We start from the raw sequence: 16,352 nt of genomic DNA, 5'->3' as shown, positions 1-16,352 counted from the left end.
GCTCGCTCTTTCGGTACTGTGATTATCTAATAACCTTGACCTGATTTATAGTATTATTTTAAGGAGTGAGGGAGAGGTCCAGGTGGCCAGTTTGAATTTGGGCGCGAAACACGCTTTCATTAATAAACGAATATCCTCAAATTTTGAGGATATCCGGAGCTACATACCATGGGAGCCCGGATGAAGATCGACGGACGCCGTCTACGTCGATCCTTCAACCAAGCCGACGACAAGATGAAGGTGTCACAGATCGTGAAGCTCACCTCTGGCTTCTGGCTCACGTTCTTGGTGCCGCTTCTGTAGCCATTCCAATACGGTTGGTCCACGTCGCAACTCAATCTCGACACGTTCAATAACGAAGATGAGTACCACGGTATAGCGCACGGCCCGTAGTCGACGGCACCTGCATCATGTTTCCTGGCCACAGCAAGAGCTCCTGGACCTTGGCCGTTAACGCCTGGGTTGTAGGCGGTATGGTGGGAAGTCTCTGCTGTGAGCCTCTTGCTCAGCGCCTCGGTCGACGAAAAGTGTTCTTTATCAACGCGCTTGTGATGGTCGTCCGCACCATTATCCAGGCCGCGTCGTTGGACATCGTGCAATTCATCGTCTGTCGGTAGTTCATCTCGGGTCTCGCTTCCGGGTCGCCACGGGTCTGATCGGCAGCTACATCTCCGAGATTTTGCCGCCGCACTTCCAGTCCGTACTGCACCTGGGTCTCCAGTGTTCATTCACGTTTGGTTTGTTGGGTGGTCGTGGTGTTCTTCTTCTTTGCGAACACTGTGGTTGGATGGATGGCGCGTCATCGCTGGGTTCCCCATCATCAACGCGGGACTCTTCCTGATCCTTGCACTATTCTTCATGCTCGAGAGTCCAGTGTGGTTACTTGCTCAAGGCCGCCGCACACATGCAGTCAAGGCGATTTCGCGTCTATATGGACATGACGGTCTCCAGCACGTGATGCAGTGGCTTGAAAAATCTGATAGAAACTCGGGTGATAGTGCTTAAACAGAGCGTGAAGAGGAGAAAGAGACATTCAACGTTTGGGGTTTGATCAACTCGCTAAGTACCGCAAGCCGCTCGTGATTGCCATCGGTGTTGCTTGCGCGCAGCAGATCACGGGTATCGATGCTATCTTCTTCTACTCGGCGACGATATTCGCCCGTGGTAGCATTTCGGATGGCCGCGTAGGCTCGATGATTGACACAACCTGCTCATGATCCGGCTGAGTTTTCGCTGATCGCGCTCACGCAACGCTTTGGCAACCGGAAGATGATGATTGGAAGCTCCGCCGGTATGTTCCTCAGCGCCACTGCTCTGACCGTTTCGTACATCTGCGATGTGCCAACGCTCTCGATCGCTTTCACCGCTACGCTCACGCTTTCGTTTGCACTCGACTGCGGGCCGTTGGTCTGGGGTATCACCTCGGTCTTGTTCCCTTCAGCGCAGAGATCCACTGGTGTCCATCTGCATTGCTATCTACTGGATCTGCAACCTTTTCGTCGGTGTGGTCTTCCGTTACATGAACGATGGCCACGAGGATTACTCGTTCGTGCCCTTCATGGTCGTGACCCTGCTTTACGTCGCCTTCTTCATGTTCTGCATGCCGGAGACTATGGGGAAGACGTCCGACGAGATCCAGTCTTGGTTGCATGGGGAGAAGAGCGAGCCAGCCAACCCCAACTGTAAGCGGCACAGCTCCAAAGTATAACCACGGGTGAGCGCTAATACTCAGTGAATATTAGTTACTGTACCTGTACGGAGGACCCTCGTCAATCACTAGCAGTACGATACGGCAAAAAATTGTTTCCATTCGTCGAGCAAACCAACTCGCACCAAATCTTAATATATTGCCTCCTTGGGTAGACCTCGACCTGGTGCTTTAACTGTGTTCGTTCTTCCCATGACGCGTGACTGATATATATCGCGAGTTGCTCTCCAAATCTTAGACAAATCGCATCCACTACACGTTTTCGATATGCTTGAAACTGGCGGCACTGCTTTCCAGATCAGCGTTCAACCCCGCAGCCTCAGCCATGCCAGTGGCACTGGGACCCGACCGAAACCACTCGAGAGCGTACTCCTTGTTCTTCTGGAAGCATAGGTAGGCCTCCACCATTGCTGCATTATCAGCCAGTGCAGCCTCACGCGCAGGACCTTCTGTACGCACGAGCACACTGTAGATGTTGCTCCGGACAGTTTCGCCACTTGACGACGCCGCTGGTAGCGACAGCACCATTTCAGCGTAAGGTGCAATAAGCGGAAATCGCAGCTGATTTGTCTTCCACCACGTCAATGGGTCCACATTGCGCTCCGACACAGGAAGGCTCAGGAACGCACTCAGTTCCTTCTCCCATGTCGCGATCATCTCGTTCTCGCCCTGCAAAGACGACTTCGACTCGGACGGAAGGTGCGAAAGCAGATCGTCATCTTCATCATCAGCGAGAGACACGTCGTTGCTCGTTGGACTGACCGAGTCCTTTCCTAGCTCTACATAAGTTGCCGCGGCAGCTTCGGTTGAGGACTGCGGATCGCCATCAGACGTAAACATCTGCCGAAGAAACTCCTTTCCGACGTCACATTCGGTCTTGGGGGACAAATAACAGTATTCGCGGTTCTTGTATCGCGGATCAAATAATGTGGCTGCGTAGCAGACCGGTGGAAGTGTGGCGAACTGCTCACGTAACTTCTTCGCGAGGGAATCGAAAAAGCGCCTCCACGTGGCTGGTTCCAAGTGAGCTGGCACACTCTCCACGGCCGAATTCGCTTGCTTCTGTGCATACGTGACTAGGGCCGCCGCAATGGTGGAAATACTCGAGATGCCGTTCTTGTTCACTTCCTTGTCACTGCCAGTTTTCTTGCTCTTTTCTCCCTCTAGCGCCTCCGAGTATCGCGAAAATGGCCGCAGCTTCTTCACTAACAGACTGATGAATTCCACCGTCGATGCCGGTAGGTACTCCACTAAATGTGCGTTTGCGATCTGCTCCAGTGTGGGCAAGTGCTCAAGGAAATCGCGCAGGAAATCGTAGTAGGAAATGGACTCTTGTCCATCTGGAGAGAGTTCGATGTTGAAGAGTGGGCACTTCCGGCTGAGGGCCACCATCGCCTCCTCGCTCTCTGTCAGTCGAGCCACAAACTCCTCGACCTGATTCACCACCACGGGGAAGGCCTTGGCGAAAACCTCCTGGGTCAAGCAGACACGCAGGTGCTGCACCGCCGACGTCAGGAGCAGCGTGCTTTGAGCCGCATCGGGCGAGACGATCCGACCATCAAAATTAATGGGCACGAATAGCGACGGGAGGTCAGAAGCAGTGAGCTCGACCTTGTCGGGCAGCTCGTCCTTGACGCAGGCGATGACCTTGTCCTTGATGCCGAGGCGCTCGAGGTACGAGTCCAGAATGGCCTTGACCGTCTCCAGCCCCGCCGCGTCCTCGAGCGGGGCCACCCCGACGGCGATGTCGAAGAGGCGGAAGTTGACGCTGAAGTGGACCTTGACGGCCAGGTACTGCGTGGGCTTGGGCTCCACCGTGGCCGGGTGCTGCCACACCTCGAGCGACACGGCCACGCTCTTGGCGCGGGCCAGCACCATCTTGGTCGTGAGGAAGACGCTCTCCTGCAGCAGCAGGACGCTCTTGGCCAGCGCCTCCTCGGTGGGCAGCGGCAGCTTCTTGTCCCCGAGCAGCTGGTTCAGCACGTACTGCAAGCCCGGGCGGGCCGTGAAGTCCAGCGGCAGGTTGTCCATGAGCGCCATGAGCGCCAGGTCCTGGCCGAACTGCTCGGCGTTCACCTGCGCGGCCTGCACGCCGTAGGCGGAGCCCAGCGCCTCGCGCTGCTCCTTGCTCATGGCCGGGTACGCGTACAACGCGTCGCGCTTGAGCGCGGCCGAGAACATGCTCGGGGAGCCGCCGGCCGCGGCCACGGCGGCGGCGGCGGCCAGCGCCTGCGAGGCCGCGGGCGGCGCGTACACGGCGAAGTCGGCGGCGGCCGGGCCCGCCGCGTTCACGGCCTGCAGCCCGAGCTTCTGGCGCTTGAGGTGGCGCTTGGTCTCGCGGTGCTCCTCGCACACGCGGTTGGCCTGCTCGTGCGCGCTGTCGGTGCGGCCGGCCGTGCGCAGGTGCGACAGCAGGTTGGACGAGTGGTGGCCCTTGATCACGCGCTCGCAGAACTTGCAGACCGAGTTGCCGCCCTGGTCCTTCTCGAAGTACGACCACACGGCCGACACGCTGGCGGGGCCGCTCGCGTGGCCGGCCGCGGGCGTGGACGGCGCCGAGGACGACGCAGCGGCCGCGGCCGAGGCCGCCGACACCGCGGCGGCGGCGAGGAAGTCGCTCGTGCGCGCCGCCTTCACCACCATCGGTACCGGTAACGCCACGCAGGTATCGGTACAACTGGCGCTGGGGTGAGACTTCCCACTACTAAATTAGATGTCGCCCGGCCCGAACCGCGCGTCATCCCTCCTCACCGCGAAGAGTGACAGGAAGAGTGACACGGATGATGAGCTTCAAGGGACAGTGAGGTATCTGCTTTACCAGCGCCGAGTCTCAAGTCTCTCGTGGCAGTTGGCACTTGCTCGGTTGTCAGGTCCTGAGTGCATTGAAGCCATGCTGCGTCGAGCTCATCTTCGTGGGATTGCGTTGATCGGAAGCCGGAGCTTCTCTGGTTGAGCTTAGATTTCATGCTTGTCACTCTTGTCGTAGGAGGATGGCCCACTGCGTGCTGAGCTTTTTTTTCCTCTGTGATGCGTGCAGCTTCGAGCGCAACGTCTACGGTCGGCTTCATCGGTCTGGGCAACATGGGCTTCCCCATGGCGCACAACCTGCTGAAGGCGGGGGTCGACGTGCTGTGCTTCGACGCCAACCGCGCCAATGTCGATCGGCTGGAGCGGCTCGGAGCCAAGCCCGCCGACTCGGTCGAGCAGGTGGCCGCTCAGACGAGCACGATCTTCTCAGTGCTGCCCAGGGACGAGGTGGTCACGAACGTCGTGCTCGGAGACGAAGCCAAGCCTGGCTCCGGTCTGCTGGCCAACCTGGCGCCCGGCGCGCTGCACGTCGGCTGCTCCACGATCCACCCGAACACTTCGCGAGCTCTGGATGCCAAACACCGCGAGGTCAAAACGAGCTATGTGGCTGCGCCGATCTTTGCGCGACCCGACGGAATGGAGGCGCTGCAGGCGAACTTTGTGCTGTCGGGGTCCGAAGCGAAAGCTGTGGAGCAGGCAGCCCAGTGGCTGCACAAGTGCACGAACGGACGCGTGGCGCCATTCAGCACGGAGGACCCCGGCGCCGCCAACGCAGTCAAGCTCTGCGGGAACTTCCTCATCGCGACCGCCATCGAATCCATGGCCGAGGCGCTCTCACTGCTGGAAGCCAACGGCGTGGATCGCGTGCACGCGATGCAGTTCTACAGCAGCACGTTTCTCAACTCGGTGGTCCACAAGGGCTATGGCCAGCGGGTTTCCGAGCGCGACCACCGTCCTGGAGGCTTTGCGCTGGAGCTGGGCTACAAGGACCAGCGACTGGCTCACCAACTGGCCATGGAATCCCAAGTGCCGATGCCGTTCCTGTCCACGCTCATCGACCGCTTCCTGAGCGAGCGCGCCAAAGGCCGCAGCGACCTGGACTGGTCCGCCATCGGCCTCGGCGTCTGCGAGTCTCGCGGCGTCGATGTCTCGGAAGCTATCGACCGATCTCGCGCAGGACAAGCGCCACCTCCACGTGGTCACCCGTAACACGCGCAAAATATCGCGTTGGATGCACGCAATACCTGCCTGGAGACTCTCGATCCATTCCTTCTGCCTCTCCTTGTGCTTGGCCGGGTGCAGTATTATGATGCAGGTGCAGGCTTTGCTGGTCACCATACCGGTATATTACCACCGTGTTTTGGAACTAACGTTAGTTGAAGTTGCAATCCATCGTCTTTTGAGAACTGGTGTTACCTTCGCGTTACATGGAGTACCTTCGCGTCACATCCTAATCGAGTCCGAGCCATTTCGGGTATCGGAGGACCAGGATGAAGCTGCTCAAGAAGCAGATCAGCGAGAAGGATGGCGCCGGCTCCGTGGTGCTGCGCGCCGAGGAGCCCGAGGACATGTGGCATATCTACAACCTCATCCACGTGTCGGACTCGGTCAAGACCACGACGATCCGCAAGGTGCGGCACCTGCAGCGTTAGGAGGGCGAAGCTACAGCAACCCTATTTCGTACTTAAGAGAATAATCGACTCGTTATGGTCTCTGCAGGTGGTGAAGGAAGGCGTGACGGGTTCCACCAGCAGCCAGCGTGTGCGCATGACGCTACAGATTGAGGTGAGCTACGGTAGTTGCTGTGTTCCTGATGTCAGAGCTGCTAATTGATAATTGGGTTGATGATGATGATGTGTAGGTGGAACAGGTCAACTTCGACCCAGTGCTCTGTGTGCTGCGCATCAAGGGCAAGAACGTGATGGAGAGCCAATACGTCCGGGTATGACAACGGTGATATGGTGCCCATGTGCTTGAGGGCTGGTGTACTGACGGGTTCAATGCTGTAGCTGGGAGCTTACCACACGCTGGATCTGGAGATGAACCGCGACTTCACGCTGGCCAAGAACTGCTGGGACGTCATGTCGCTGGAGCGCATCGAGATGGCCTGCGATATCGCCAAGCAGGCTGAACTGGCGGCGGTGGTGATGCAGGTCGGCCTAGCGCACTTGTGCTTGATCAAGGGTGACATGACGGTCATTCGCGCCAAGATCGAAACGAGCGTGCCCAAGAAGCGCCCCGGAAGCTCGGCGCACGTCAAGGGCACGGAGAAGTTCTACGAGAATATTGTGCGCTCGATTCGACAGCACATTGACTTCAAGCTGGTCAAGTGTGTGCTGCTTGCCAGCCCGGGTTTTGTCAAGGACGACTTTTTCAAGTTTATGATCGAGCAGGCGGTCCGCCAGGACGACAAGCTCATCCTAGAGAACAAGCCCAAGTTTGTGCTGTGCCACTCATCCTCCGGTCACAAGCATGCACTTGATGAGGTACTCAATGACTCATCGATTCAGTCGCAGGTGGCAGACACGAAGGCCGTGGAAGACGTCAAGTGCCTGGAGCGCTTCTTCAACATGCTGCACATTGACCAGGATCGCGCGTACTACGGCTACAAGCACGTCGTGCGTGCCAACGCGAACATGGCGATCGAGACGCTAATGATCACGGACGCTCTATTCCGTTCGCAGGATATCGCCACGCGCCGCAAATACGTCGACCTCGTAGAGAGTGTGCGCGACAACGGCGGCACCGTCCGCCTGTTCAGTAGTTTGCACGTGTCAGGCGAGAAGCTGGGCCAAGTGAGCGGCATTGCTGCCATCCTGCGCTTCCCCATGCCTGAGATCGACGAAGAGGACCAGGACGAGGAGTCCGATTCCGAGGAGGAGGAAGACGACAAGGAGGACGAGAGCGGCGTGGGCGACCTGTCCGTCGAGGCTCTGGGTATGTAGAGGAGGCTGTCAGCAGATAAACAAAAGCATACACGCAGTGCACAACCCAATGAGAGAGAACGGAGCACGGCCGCATTCCGCTTAGCTGGCTGTGTTGTGCTGTACGACGAGGTTCGACACGCGCTTGTCGAACGTCTGCGACGTGAGCCGCTCCCCCAGCGGCGCGAACGGGTTCGACATGGCGTTCACGTACAGGCGGTGCACCTCCGCGAAGAACTGCAAGCACGAAACACACAGCAGCAGCATGAGACCACAGCTCCCAGCCCCGATGGCGATGGCAATGGCGCTGCAGCTCACCGGTCGGAGCTCCGACTCGCGCACGGGCGCGTCCTGCAGCACCACGACGAACTTGACGGACGTGTTGGTCACGTAGCCGTAGACGCGGTAGTCCTCCACGGGCCCCAGGAAGCCCAGGTACATGTCGTCCTTGGAGCTGGTGATGCCCGCGCCGCGCAGCTTCTCCTCGATCACGTCCAGCGACACGTGCGCGATGTAGTGGAAGCCCAAGTCCTCGCCCTCCTCGCCGAACGTGCGGATGTACAGCGGGCTGTTCTGCGCGGCAAAAGAGCGGCAACGTTCTGCGGTTAGTAGGCGATAGTACGCAGGGGTTCATGGGGCTCAAGACGGCCGGGAAGGGCCCTTACAGCGGCGCCGATGACCGCGACGCATGCGATCATGGTGATGAACTTTGGGTTAGAATAATAATTATCTGGAGAATGGAGCGAATGTTGCACAAATGTTGCGTGAAAAACGGAGGGGTACCAGGTACCAAACTGACGTGGTGTATTGAGCTATGTAGTTGATGGAGATCGAGGAGTTCGCGGCGTTCGTGCAATTCATGGAGTTCATGGAGTTCATAGAGCTCACAGAATTCGAGGGGCTCGCGGCGTTCGAGAAGTTTGAATATTTCGCGTATGCCATCGTGGACGTGGAGTTCGAACATAAGTACTCGATGATCGTCAATTACGTTGAAGTTTCCTTTCCTCGGTCTCAAGTGCTTCTTGGCAATGGAAGTCAGGGCGCTGGAACGGCTTCGTCAGGGTGCAAGCGCTTTCGCAGCAGAGGCCAGGGCAAACGGTCGTGGCGCGCAGCTAGAGAGCGCTGCTCGTCGAGCATTAGCCATCCGGCATGGTGGCGTCCACATGGATGCCGAGCTGTCAACCGCTGTAGTTCAGCCAACTCAGCAAGCGGTGTTGGTGGACGCCAGGCCTCGGTCACCATGTAGCGTCCTCATCGCCTGCTGCGTCCGAGTCTCGCCCGGTAGATGGTGGGGTGTAGTCTGGCGTGTCGTTTTCTGCAGGGGTCTCGGCTTCAGACTCCCGAGGAGAGTTCTCGTTCGTTCCTGGCGGGCTGGCGGGCTCTGCTGGCTCAGGCACTTCGACCATGTCCGCGTCAGCATCGCCAAACGTTGGCATATCGTTACCCGACGAAGATTCTATCTGTTTTTCGTCTGCTACAGCCTCCACCTGCGTTGATGTTGGTGCCGTCTCCTCAGCGTCGGTAAAGCTGTTGATTGGCTCGCTGGCGTCTCCGGTGCGAGGATCACGGTTCCATACAGTCCCTTCGCCTCCGTCTTCACCTTCACTATGGCCATTGGTCTGCGTACTCTCAGGTTCAACTACTGGATCGGTAGCGACTCCACTGGGATCCAGATTCCAAGCGTTGTGTTGGCCTACTTCGCTTCCGAGATTGTGGCTACTGGAGTCGGTTTGGGCTAAATGATCATCGCCACCTACATTCGTTACCTCCGGCACACTTGGTTCTTCGTTTTGCACAGGTTCTAAAGACCCTTCGATGACAGAGAGATTTGCATCGGTAGGATAAGGTGCCGAATGTGACGGATTCGGGTCTATATTCCAGGCACTCGATTCGCCTTCCTTGGTAATTGCGGGTTCTGCGATGGGCGTGATGTCCGGTGAATTTTGGTCAACAACCCGGTGTACGTCAGCGCTAGTTTTATCCTCGGCTGCATCATCCTCGGCAAATTCCGGATTAAATTCTTCAGTTTTAACACTATCCCTCGAAGGGGGTAGCTCGGGACTCGCGACAATGTCAGGTACAGAATTTGGATCTAAATTCCAGACTGGTTGCTCCACTTCGTCGCTACGATTGCCTACCGGCTCTATTGTTGCTGAAGGTACCGTTGACACTGATGACGGTGTAGGATCCAAGTTCCACGTACTTCTCTCATCAGCGTCATCAATTATTTTCGATTCTTCCTCTAGGTCAGTTTGCACTTCTGCTGGGTAAGTGGTAACCGTATTATTTCCATTCGTAGGAACTAAAGGACTCGGATCCAGATTCCAGGCAGTATTTGAATCGTCATCTTCACTTGGCACCGAATCTTCTGGTAGTAGTACGGCTTCGGGTTCATCATCATTATCATTACTATTGACAGTCACCGGATCATCCACCGAAGTGCTTGAAGCAACAGCGTGTGGATCAGCATTCCAAATGGTACTCTCGGTACCAACTTCACCACGGGAACCTGATTTGGCTGTAAATTCACCATTACTGTGCAAATTCGGGTCCAAATTCCAAACGCTGGGTTCAGGACCCGGTTTGGCATCTTCATCAATATCACTACCATCGAAATCGTCATCCTCGTACGTCTTTTGTTTGAGATGCATCTGCACACTGTCTTCCTCGTCAACTACAACATTTGGCTCGGTATTTCCTCCATTATCACGATCGCTGGATACATGGGCTTCTTCGATTTTCGGTGCTTGATTAGATTGGTCGTCGCCCAACTCAGTTTGCTCCGTGTCGTGGGTTACCCCTTCCTCACTCGCAGATTGTTCGGTGGTTTGCGAATTGGTACCAGTTGTCGTGTGAACACCCTCCAGAATCTTTTGATCAGTTCCTTGCTCCACGTCATCTACCCGAGCCGGTTCTTCGGTATTGCCAGGCGAGTTGTTGGACTCGACATCTTCAGTGCTGCGCAATATAGCTTGACCATTATTGTCCACAGTAATATCAACTGCTTCTTGAGATCTGGCACTGTCGACCTCAAAACCTACGTGCCTGGTGTTGTGCTCAATTGCTTGAAGCTTTTTAGCCTCACGAGCCGCTCGAATGTGCAGGTTTTCTTCCAATTCGCACTCAACTTCAAGCTGGGCAAGGCGTACTTGCTTGTAGTACTCGGCTTCGAGTGCTTTTCGCCGCGTTTTGGAGACAAACCCCTCACGGGGCCCCACCTTAGCGAGTGGCACGACGCGAACCTGACCAGCAGTACTCTGGGAAGAGAACGCCCTGGTTGCAGCCAAATTGTTTGGAACACTCCCCAAGGTCCTGCTACCTGGGCTATCGTCTACAACCAGATTCAGCGGATCCAGCCTGGTATTTTTCACCAGGCCATCAGAGCCGTTAGTCACCAATGGCACAGAGGAGACCTTTAACTTCCCCGCGATAGTCGGCGATCCTGGCGCGGTCTCTAACTTTGCTCGGAGGCGTCCGATCTCCGTATGGCACTCATCAATTTCAGTCTCCAGTTCCTGGAAACGAAGAAATTTGCTACCATGTACATGAGTGGAAGACGTGCAAATGAATTTTCCAATGCCGCCTACCTGCTATATCGTAACCGGTCGAGCTCTCGCCTCCGTTCTTCTGCTAGCGCTTCAGCAGTTGCAGCCTATCTAACCAGTGCGAATACGGTGTGAATCCTTGAGAGGCAGATATTAATTTACTCAGCTGTCTCTTACCCTCTGCACACACTCTGATACAAGGCGATCGATTAGCTCCTGCTTTCGAGTTTTCGTGGTCTTGGCATCTTGCGGCGATCTCAGGATAGCAAACGCAGCCTGAAGCTAATTTTCACGAAATTGCACGAACACAACCAGTGAGAAGCTGTATAATCGCCAGTCACGTAGCGCAATAAGGGAAGAACAAACTCGTGTCGTACGTCCTTGTCTTTCTTTCGCAGCGTCTCCTGCAGACGGCGAGACGCAGTCTTGAGCTGAATCACCAGTGCGTCCTAACTCATGCGCACTCGTTCAGTCTTCACCATTATGTAGCACACATACAGTGCTTCTCCACCAAGCTGCTCGAACCTTCTCCGTCAATTGCCTCTTCACCAACGCGAGCTCCTGCTTTGTGTTTTCCCACTCCCGCCATCCATCGTCCAGCTAACAGCAAGCAACAATCAGCTCACGAACACCGATTTCTACTGCAAAGGGTCTAAGATTTTATTCTGCCGTACCTCAATGTGCTGGTACGGCGTTACCTGCGGCTGACTGGCGCTGCCCCCTCGCCTGCTCATTAACCGCCTCGCCATCGCGACTGTGATTCACTTGTGAATGCGCTACGTCGTTTCGCGGCCCGGTGTAGCCATCTCGGAGCGTGGCGAAACGTCGCGATCATTTGGCTATTGGTATCACTGCACAGCAGACGAGAATGGGCGAGGCACCGAGCTGGCAGCACATGTGGGGCGCCAAGGTAAAAATGCCGTGCGACATGGAGGACGACGTGCTGGAGGACGCCATCAAGCACGTCACGTCGCGGCTGGCCAAGTTCGACACGGAGGAGTGGGAGAAGAACGGTCTGGCGGTGCGTGAGGCGGCAGCTTCCATCAAGCATTTATCTGATCCGCAGCCGCCTGACGCTGTATGATGTTGTGTACGCTGCTGCGTTGCCAGGTGTGCGAGGAGATCAAAGCCCATCTGGATGAGGCGTGGGACCCGCACTGGGTGGTGTGCATCGGCCGCAACTTTGGCTCGTTCGTGACCCACGTGACGAGAAACTTCGTCTTCTTCTACTACAACGAGAAAGCGGTGATGATATACAAGGCAGGGTAGGCGTACGTACTGGCGCGACCCGTAGCTGGAGCCTTGGAAGTACACGTAATTTTTTTTTGCTTTTTTTTTTCGAGTGGTTACAACCTTTGGAGTACGTAGCACAAGCTACGACCATCGACGCTGCAATGTTGTGTTACATCTTTGCCAGCGCCCCCGTTGTATGGAGGTGATGGCGGCCAAAGTGTAAGGGTATCCATGTCTCTTGAAGGCACGAAATGCTACAGCAGAGAGTGCACTTCAACTTCTGCTATTTTCGACCAATCACCGCGCGACGGCTGCAGCCCAACAGTTTTGACACACAGAGCGCCATTCGCAGTCATGGCCACGCACGTCGCCAAGAAGATGAAGCTGGAGCACGAGCCCGTGGCCGACGCGGCCATGAAGGCGGAGGACCCCAACGCCAGCGACAGCGAAGAGGAGGAGGAGGGCGCTACGTCCGCCATCGCCCAGTTCCAGAGCGAGGACGTGAGTGCCAGGCGAAGTTTGTGTCAATGCGGAGAGGTCCATGGACGCTAATTCCATTGCTGCTGTGGCTGTGGCTGTTGGTGTGGTGTAGGGCACCAATGTGGGCCCGCAACTGGAGATCCCCATGAGCTCCAACGTGCGGCAGATGGAGGAGCTGGTCAACGAGCTGCTGCAGAACGGCAAGAACCGCGTGCCGTACTCGCTGTTCATCGGCGAGACGGAGGTCACCACGTCGCTCAAGGCCACGGTGGAGGAGCTGGTAGGTTGCTGCAAGGCTGCTACTGTCTGCACATAAGTTGCTGACCTGTGCCGTGTATTTTGGTGCAGAAATTGTCGACGGAGACGGCGCTGACCATCACGTTCCAGCCGCTGGCGGCGTTCCGCGTGCGTCCCGTGACGCGCTGCAGTGACACGCTGCAGGGCCACTCGGAGGCGATTCTGCACGTGAGCTTCAGCCCGGACGGAAAGAGGCTGGCGAGCGGCGGAGGCGACGCCACCGTGCGCTTTTGGGACACCAACACGTGCATGCCCAAGCACACTGGACGCGGACACAAGCACCACGTGCTGTGTACGGCGTGGTCTCCAGATGGAACGCGCTTCGCCTCGGCCGACCGCAACGGCGAGATTCGGCTGTGGGACCCGCTGACTGGCAAGCAGATCGGCCAGCCCATGAAAGGCCACAAGCAGTGGGTCAACTCGCTGACGTGGGAGCCGATGCACCGCAATGCCACGTGCGAGCGCTTTGCCAGCTCTTCGAAGGATGGATCGATCAAGGTGTGGAATGCTCGTACGGGACGCTCTGTTGCCTCGCTGTCGGGCCACACGGACTCGGTCGAATGCATCAAGTGGGGAGGCGAAGGTCTGCTGTATAGTGCGTCTCGCGACCGTACTATCAAGGTGTGGGCGATGGAGGGCGAGCACGTCGGCAAGCTCGTGCGCACGCTGATCGGACACGGCCACCGCATCAACACGCTGGCGCTGAACGTGGACTACGTCTGCCGGTCGGGACCGTTCAGCCACAACACCAAGAGCTTCGCGTCGCGCGAGGAGATGCAGCAGGCAGCGCTGAAGCGGTACCAGGAGGTGCGCAAGGGCCAGCCCGAGCGTCTGGTGTCGGGCTCGGATGACTTCACACTGTTCTTCTGGGAGCCATCGGAGAGCAAGAAGCCGCTGGCGCGCCTCACGGGCCACCAGCAGCCCGTGAACCACCTGTGCTTCTCGCCGGACGGACGCTACTTCGCCAGCGCGAGTTTCGACAAGAAGGTGAAGATCTGGAACGGCCAGAACGGCAAGTTCGTCGCCACGCTCACGGGCCATGTCGGCGCGGTGTACCAGGTGTGCTGGTCCAGCGACTCGCGCCTGATCGTGACGGCCAGCAAGGACTCGACTGTCAAGGTCTGGGAGCTGAGCGAGCCCAAAAACGCCAAGACGACGCTGTCGGGCCACGCCGACGAGGTGTACGCGCTGGACTGGAGCCCCAACGGCGACATGGTGGCGTCGGGCAGCAAGGACCGCACTATCAAGATGTAAGTGCCACTGCGATGATGTTGTTGCTGTTGCTGTTGCTGTTGTACCGGTCACTAACTCCCTCGTTTCTGTGTCATCGTTGTCCATCCAGCTGGAAGCACTAGACCCGCACTAATTTGCAATACACTGTCATCCACAAACCGTACCCTGCCACAACTAATGCACCTTCCTTCCTTCTCCATACAAAACTCTTACTCTCTTCCCTTTCCAAATCAATAACCCTGGTTTACCTCCTCGGACCAGCCGTTGCAAATCCACATGCCACTGCGTCCTCGCTGCATTGGTGGCGCCAATCCCCGCCATACTCAAGTCAAGTGAAAATTCAGTTCCCGCCATCTCGCGCCTCACTTCCGCTTTAGCGCGCGGCCAGCACAGCCCCCCCACCCGCCCACGGTACCGCTACCTTCCCCGCCATGAAGCGCGCGAGAGACGAGAGCTCGACGGACTGCGACGCGCTGGGCATGACGCCGCCCCCGTCGTCTCTCTGGGCCTCCATGTCGCCCTGGAAGCCGCCGCAGGCCTCCAAAGCCAAGCGCTGCCGTGACCGCTCCGTGCCCGTAGGTGCGTGGCGCTAATTGCCCTCCGCCCACCTTGTTTTAGCGCCTAAAACTGACCTTTGCCGCGTGGTTTTAGACGCGCTGAGCCGCATGATGTCGGCCGCCGTGACGAACGCGCGCCTCAAGAAGCACAGCAGCATCGGCAAGCTCTTCTTCGGGCGCGCCAAGGACCAGGACGCCGGCATGGACGTGGACGCCTGCTGCGCCGTGTGCGAGAGCGCCAAGCGCCTGTTCGCCGCCAAGCAGATGCAGCGCTGCTCGCACTGCGAGCGCCAAATGGGCGACTGCTGCCGCCGCGAGTGCGACGCGTGCGCGCAGGTCTTCTGCTCGCTGTGCTCGACGCTCAACTGCGACGAGCAGTTCGACCGCGTCTTCTGTCTGTCGTGCAACCAGGAGCAGAGCAGGTAGAGAGAGAGAGAGAGTGGATGGAGGCTGCCGAGCCTCGAGCTGGTGTTTTAATTAGTAATTCTAAAGTGCATGTTGGTAACTTGTACGTACGTGGATGCATCGGTAGACATTCAAGGGAGAGAAGGGTCTAACTGAACATGCCTTCTCCTGGTGCGTCGTACAGGAAGCTGCGGACGATCTCGTACGACGCCGCAGGCTGGTCGTGAGGAACCATCTACAGGCAAACAGAGAGAGCGAGAGCAGCAGGTCGGGTGGGTTAGTTGGGGGGAGTGTGACAGGGACAGCAGGACGTACGTGGCCTGCGCCGTAGACTTTCATGAAGCTCAGTCCGTGCGAGGTGCGGACGCGTCCGATGGCGTGGCCCTGGAAGAAGACGTCGTCGAAGTCGGCGGACGTGAAGGCTTGCTGGTATTCCCACGCGAGAGCGCGCGTCCACGAGTCCTGCGACATCCAGTTGACCACCGTGTCAGCGTCGCCGCCGTAGACCAACACGCGCACTCCGTGCGCGAGCACCCGAGCCACGTTGTACTCGCTTTCTTCGAGTCTGTCCAGCGGCGCCAATTTCTCGGCTGCCCCGGACGAACATACTTTCCAGTTGTGCGAAGCTTCGTCGAAGTAGGCCTTCGTGGCGTCGGTGTTCACGAAGTCTTGCAGACGCGTAAGGCGGTAGCACAGGTGGAGCTCGTCGTCTTTGTGACAGTCACGACGGATATCGTACACGTTTCGACCGAGTTCTAGGACCGATGAAGCAGCTTTGGATGCGAACTCGACGAACCTTTGGACAGCCTCAGCGGAACCAACACCGGCACCACCAGGAGACGAACGGCGCAGATTTCCCTCTCTCCTGCAGTTCGCGATGGCGGATGTGAACAGTTCCGACGCATGCTGGAGGTCGTCTTCGTTCGATCCAATGAGGTGGTACCCGTAGTTGTAGGATTTCAAAAACGGAATGGTCGACTCGACCCAAGCCGTTGTCGACACCACCCCGTTGCCGATTGCGATGCCTTTCAACGTGGGGAGTGAGCTGTCGTCGTCAAACAACCTGGACGCCAAGTCCGGTACGTAGTGTCCCGCATAGCTTTCACCGAACACGTAGAAGTCTTGTGTTTTAAGCGTTGGGTGTTGCAGGTAAAATTGACGG

At 57.4% G+C, this 16,352-nt stretch overlaps 9 protein-coding genes across 9 annotated transcripts; 5 read left to right on the top strand and 4 right to left on the bottom strand.

Annotated features, from left to right (window-relative positions):
* Positions 1-1,960: 1,960 nt before the first annotated feature.
* Positions 1,961-4,351, bottom strand: IUM83_01457 (zinc finger bed domain-containing protein 1-like; the record flags this gene model as incomplete). Its single annotated transcript, XM_067925312.1, has 1 exon — positions 1,961-4,351. One exon carries the CDS (start codon positions 4,349-4,351, stop codon positions 1,961-1,963), a length of 2,391 nt encoding a protein of 796 aa, XP_067797545.1.
* A 247-nt stretch (positions 4,352-4,598) lies between these two features.
* Positions 4,599-5,725, top strand: IUM83_01456 (NAD(P)-dependent oxidoreductase; the record flags this gene model as incomplete). Its single annotated transcript, XM_067925311.1, has 2 exons — positions 4,599-4,656; positions 4,746-5,725. 2 exons carry the CDS (start codon positions 4,599-4,601, stop codon positions 5,723-5,725), a joined length of 1,038 nt encoding a protein of 345 aa, XP_067797544.1.
* A 281-nt stretch (positions 5,726-6,006) lies between these two features.
* Positions 6,007-7,461, top strand: IUM83_01455 (mRNA surveillance protein pelota; the record flags this gene model as incomplete). The annotated part of the gene is made up of 4 exons (XM_067925310.1): positions 6,007-6,147; positions 6,236-6,301; positions 6,378-6,458; positions 6,526-7,461. The coding sequence occupies 4 exons, from the start codon at positions 6,007-6,009 to the stop codon at positions 7,459-7,461; spliced, it is 1,224 nt and encodes a 407-aa protein (XP_067797715.1).
* Positions 7,462-7,542: 81 nt separating this feature from the next.
* On the bottom strand, positions 7,543-8,138 carry IUM83_01454 (Trafficking protein particle complex subunit 2-like protein; the record flags this gene model as incomplete). The annotated part of the gene is made up of 3 exons (XM_067925309.1): positions 7,543-7,677; positions 7,759-8,013; positions 8,106-8,138. 3 exons carry the CDS (start codon positions 8,136-8,138, stop codon positions 7,543-7,545), a joined length of 423 nt encoding a protein of 140 aa, XP_067797248.1.
* A 2,940-nt stretch (positions 8,139-11,078) lies between these two features.
* On the bottom strand, positions 11,079-11,734 carry IUM83_01453 (dolichyl pyrophosphate Man9GlcNAc2 alpha-1; the record flags this gene model as incomplete). Its single annotated transcript, XM_067925308.1, has 5 exons — positions 11,079-11,096; positions 11,163-11,267; positions 11,363-11,434; positions 11,511-11,585; positions 11,660-11,734. 5 exons carry the CDS (start codon positions 11,732-11,734, stop codon positions 11,079-11,081), a joined length of 345 nt encoding a protein of 114 aa, XP_067797542.1.
* Positions 11,735-11,853: 119 nt separating this feature from the next.
* Positions 11,854-12,254, top strand: IUM83_01452 (dynein light chain/pantothenate kinase; the record flags this gene model as incomplete). Its single annotated transcript, XM_067925307.1, has 2 exons — positions 11,854-12,006; positions 12,096-12,254. The coding sequence occupies 2 exons, from the start codon at positions 11,854-11,856 to the stop codon at positions 12,252-12,254; spliced, it is 312 nt and encodes a 103-aa protein (XP_067797541.1).
* Positions 12,255-12,572: 318 nt separating this feature from the next.
* IUM83_01451 (Notchless family protein) lies at positions 12,573-14,350 on the top strand (the record flags this gene model as incomplete). The annotated part of the gene is made up of 4 exons (XM_067925306.1): positions 12,573-12,719; positions 12,811-12,978; positions 13,047-14,245; positions 14,338-14,350. 4 exons carry the CDS (start codon positions 12,573-12,575, stop codon positions 14,348-14,350), a joined length of 1,527 nt encoding a protein of 508 aa, XP_067797543.1.
* Positions 14,351-14,659: 309 nt separating this feature from the next.
* On the top strand, positions 14,660-15,211 carry IUM83_01450 (Metal ion binding protein; the record flags this gene model as incomplete). The annotated part of the gene is made up of 2 exons (XM_067925305.1): positions 14,660-14,807; positions 14,880-15,211. 2 exons carry the CDS (start codon positions 14,660-14,662, stop codon positions 15,209-15,211), a joined length of 480 nt encoding a protein of 159 aa, XP_067797708.1.
* A 127-nt stretch (positions 15,212-15,338) lies between these two features.
* IUM83_01449 (Serine protease family S10) lies at positions 15,339-16,095 on the bottom strand (the record flags this gene model as incomplete). Its single annotated transcript, XM_067925304.1, has 4 exons — positions 15,339-15,425; positions 15,506-15,652; positions 15,800-15,900; positions 15,987-16,095. 4 exons carry the CDS (start codon positions 16,093-16,095, stop codon positions 15,339-15,341), a joined length of 444 nt encoding a protein of 147 aa, XP_067797393.1.
* Positions 16,096-16,352: the final 257 nt, after the last annotated feature.

This window comes from Phytophthora cinnamomi (assembly GCF_018691715.1).
Source record: "Phytophthora cinnamomi strain GKB4 chromosome Unknown Contig14, whole genome shotgun sequence".
Lineage (NCBI taxonomy): Eukaryota > Oomycota > Peronosporomycetes > Peronosporales > Peronosporaceae > Phytophthora > Phytophthora cinnamomi.
The sequence above is the reverse complement of the archived record's forward strand: the minus strand, read 5'-3'. Positions and strand labels throughout refer to the sequence as shown.